Source organism: Sinocyclocheilus rhinocerous, unplaced genomic scaffold, assembly GCF_001515625.1.
Source record: "Sinocyclocheilus rhinocerous isolate Xijiao unplaced genomic scaffold, SAMN03320098_v1.1 scaffold920, whole genome shotgun sequence".
NCBI lineage: Eukaryota > Metazoa > Chordata > Actinopteri > Cypriniformes > Cyprinidae > Sinocyclocheilus > Sinocyclocheilus rhinocerous.
The window spans coordinates 114836-119188 of NW_015636975.1; the positions used below are offsets into that span (position 1 = coordinate 114836).

A 4353-nucleotide genomic window follows, 5' to 3' on the forward strand; every position below is an offset into this window, starting at 1 on the left:
AATAGGATCACACAAAATATATAATAGGCTATAATATAATTAACAGATTAACAAAATGAAAAAAAAAACACTGTGCAACAAGTATAGGCTATACGCTCGTTTTTGTGACACTCTTAATGCATTTTATTTCTTTTCTTTATATCTTTATTTGATTTAATCCATCTGATTGCACAGGCGCTGAAGTATAAAGCCATGTTCAGGCTACACAATGAATAATAGTTATGCAAACAAATGTTACAAATATGGCAAAAATGGAAACATTTGGATTCTTGTGGTATGATATAGGCTCGTGAGCCCAATGCCATTTCAGTTTTGCTTGACATTTGTATGCTGTTTATAATGAATGCCACTATAGCCTAATTTGTGTTTTATTTTATAGTTTAAAATATAATTTTATAACTACTTATTTTTCATTCTTGTTCTGTTCTGGATACCATTAAATCGAAAATATTTGTTGTAGAGTGAGGGGAACCAAATAGGCTGTTTATATTTACCAGTATTTTAATATACATATAAATTACATAAATTAATGTAGCCTAAATGTTTGCAATTACAAGGTTAAAGGGTGTTTTTGGAGTAAGATCAATTTCTCTTTCACAAGATTACTTCCTCTTTTTAGCCAGGCTTCGTTTCTCCGTGTCGTAAACTCGGGAAAGGGGCGAGGCTTCTAAACCAGGGTGTTTTTAGAAAAATTCAGGAAGCCATAGACCATTGTGGTGGTGTGGTATGGCCAGCGGTGAGTATGAAACATTCAACAACAGTAGACCAAAATGTCAGATCAATAAAAAAGTATACGTGTACTTTTGTGAGAAAGTAAAATACATGGATTCTAATGGAGACTATGAACTCCTGGTTTTGAATGTCAAAGGCATTGGCCCTTTGCCGATTCCTGGACACCCCAACAGGCCGACAGCAGATTAATCTACTTGACAATTCAACGCTAGAGCTCGGAGCAGGAACGGGCCTCGTCTCGATAGTTGCCACACTTCTGGGTAAGTCTCGATATCTGATGCAATCATATGGTGATCGCATGTCCTCTTCTTCCGAGACATGTCCTGGCGGAGATGTAGGGATAACTGCAGGCTGGAGCAGTGGGTGTGGTGAAAGATTAGGGCGTGCCGAAAAGTAGGGGCATGGATAAAGGTCTTTCTAATTGGTTAGGGTTAGGGGTTAGGAAAACAAAGCCACAACCCCAACATTTTAGGCAATTTAGAAAACCCGGCCAGGACATCTCTGGGGAAAACAGAACGTATGGTCACCCCATGAAATCAACGGTCTAAACCAGGGTGTCCAATTTTGTTTGACACACCCATTCCAAGTCTTGAAATTTTTCCTAATGAGCTGATGAGTTGACCCAGGAAATCAGGGATCAGGAAAACATGTTAGGAACCACTGGTTTAGACTAAGCCTGTGACCAGAACTAAACAATGTCAATAACTTGTAGGTGCTAAAATGACAGCCACAGATCTGCCAGAAATCCTTGGTAATCTGAGGTGTAACTTGAACCGGAATACCAAGTGGCAAGGGAGACATGAACCCCAGGTTACAGCATTACCATGGGGCTACAAACTAGAGGAGATGTTTCCCCACTCCACCCATCATTACGATTATGTTTTTGCAGCTGATGTGGTCTATCACCATGACTGCCTCAATGAGCTTCTTGACACCATGCTTCACTTTTGTCAAACAGGGACAACAATTATCTTAGCAAACAAGGTCGATTATCAGTCAGACCTGGTGTTTCTTGAGAACTTTAAGAAAGCTTTTAACGCCACATTACTGACAGAGCTGGATAAGGTGAGGATTTACTCAGCTACCATGAGAATCTGATGAAAGGTGATGTGACTGATGTGAACTTAGCACTCCATTACAAGAAGGCTTTCCTGACTACACTGCTGGCACAGGTATAGGAGGTGAAGATAAGCATGGCTGTGGCTCATGTTTGTTTAACACCAAGTTCACACTGCAGACAATTCCCATTTGTTTTTAAAATCAATCTTAAGGACTGACTGTCAACATTGACGTTTGTAAGTTATCAAATCAGCATCTTCAGGCAATGTAGTGAATTCTCAGATATGCTAATTTGATATCCAGACTCAGACCAAGACCTTTTACCATACTGTCACACTAACGCTATCAATAAACACACAAAGATGACATTTTAGAAAGTCTGTAATCCAACACAAGGTAGAGTTGATGAGACCGGGCAAACACTGGGTAAGAACACAGGGTTTAAATAAGAGGGGAACTAACAAGATAATTGAACTAAACAGGTGAACATGATGACTAATTAGACACACGAGGAAAACTAGGGCTGTGTCCGAAATCGCCCCCTATACCCTCATTCACTATTCCCTACATTAGGTCACTAATTCAGTTCACTAGAAAGAGTGAATGAAAACGAGTAGTGAATTCGGACACTGAGTGCACTGGAAGGAATGCCGCTTTTGCATAGTTTGTGCTTGCTGTTTATTAATCATTTGAAACTAGCAAACTAGCAGCTCCAGTAGTAAGATTAAAGGATTTATCTTAAACTCTGTCACGGAAATTATGTATAAACCCTAATCAAACAATTTAATAATCAATTTACAATGAATTTATACCCGTGTTGTACATTATGCTGTACGCCATGGATGAGCGCTTTGTAAAAATGAACGGATTGATTACTCAGCTGCGGGTGCCACCTTCTGGCGAGATGCGGGAATTCATTCGGTGCGTGACTCTCATGGTGCATTATGGGCATTCTCTAGCCGTTGAGCGTGCACCAGTTGTACACTCGTTTTTGCAGTGCATTGTGGGATTGAATGAGTGCACTCGAGAACGTCCACTATGGTTTCGTACACCACTAAAAATGGCTGTTCCCTCAAATAGTGCCCTATTTAAGGGTATAGGGGGCGATTTCGGACACAGCCTAGGTCACAGGGCTAGGATGGTTTAGCTTTAGTAATCCTTGCTGTTGAGTGTTCAAACAGTGCAATATTTTTTTGTTCTATGAGTCACATTTTGTCAGCCGGGAATGTGGGTTCATACCAAATTTTAAATATTACCTTCTTGGCTGCAGTTGGTGCGGTGTGAAATACTCTACGCTGATCAAATTAAGATCAGAATCATCATTCAGCGAATAAATATTGGGATGTTTAGGAATAACCCTATCACATAATTCTGTAACAATTACAAAAACTTGTGGACAGTGGACATTCAAAGAACATTAGCATATAGGTCCCCACAGAGTTACACAGTGTTCAAAAGGGAGTAGGCAAGCGCTTCATTCTATGTAACACATACAGAGTTCCACAGATCTTGTGGATCAGTTTAAAGTTGATGGGAAGGATTCTTGGACATCATAGGAACATTTTCCCATATCCAGTCCCAGTTAGGTTTATAGGGGGCCAGTTCCTTTTTCCATATTGTAGTGATGGAAAGTGCACCGGAGCCATGATTCAACAGTTTGTTATAAATAAATGAAACTGCTCCCCATGTCTGAGAAAAATTCACAGTCCATCAGTGGATGAGCGTCCAAGTTACAGTTCCATGGTACTCCATATGCGCGCATTGCACTAGGGATATCCAGAAAGATTGTAACATTCTTTCAAATACTGAAAGGACCTTAGGCCCTGATTATTAAAATTGTCACCCAGAACAAATACACATTGATCAGACCATGGCTTGAAGACAAAGTGTTTTTCCCCAGATTGTATATTATGATTATTCCAAATCAGAGACTGTTGTAAATTTACTAGAACATCCCATAAATTTACAAACATCATACCAGATTTTAAGAGTTACCCACGATTTTATCATCAAACATTAGGTCTTTTTACACCAGTAAATAACATATCTTGTAGTTGATGTAGAAGCACAGCAGATGCTTCTGTGTTACGCCAAGAAATCTCAGATTTTACCTCCAACCAAGTCTTAAAAAAGCATAGCCGACATGCCCAGAAATATAATTGAAAGTTAGCGACAGCCAAACCTCCTTTGGCAGGACTTCTCTGTAATGTTTTACGTTTAATTATTGGACGTTTGCTGTTCCAAATGAATTTAGTTATAATGGAGTTCATTTCTTTGAAAAAGGTTTGATAAGGAGAATGAAAAATAAAAACTGGAAAATAAAAATAAAAGTCTAGGGAGAACATTCATTTTAATGATTGCGATCATACCATGCAATGAAAGTAATAATCCATCCCATCTCTCTAGGTCTCATCTAATATTATTGATTTTGAAACTATAATTTTGCTTGACTACAGCCTGGAGTGAGGGAAGGATCTGAATTCCTAAATACTTGAATGTATTACTGACTGGAATTAAGGAGGACACAAATACAGTTTCGCACAATACAGACAATGGCATTAA

The 4353-nt window shown here is 39.0% G+C and overlaps 1 protein-coding gene across 1 annotated transcript in view; it reads left to right on the forward strand.

The window, feature by feature from the left end:
* The window catches only part of mettl21ca (methyltransferase 21C, AARS1 lysine a), a 5548-nt gene extending 3718 nt beyond the window's left edge, over positions 1 to 1830 (forward strand). The window contains exons 8-10 of the mRNA XM_016563090.1: positions 624 to 736; positions 869 to 992; positions 1445 to 1830. Of these exons, the coding sequence (XP_016418576.1) occupies positions 624 to 736; positions 869 to 992; positions 1445 to 1830 (623 nt within the window). The remainder of the gene's footprint in view (positions 1 to 623; positions 737 to 868; positions 993 to 1444) is intronic.
* Positions 1831 to 4353: the final 2523 nt, after the last annotated feature.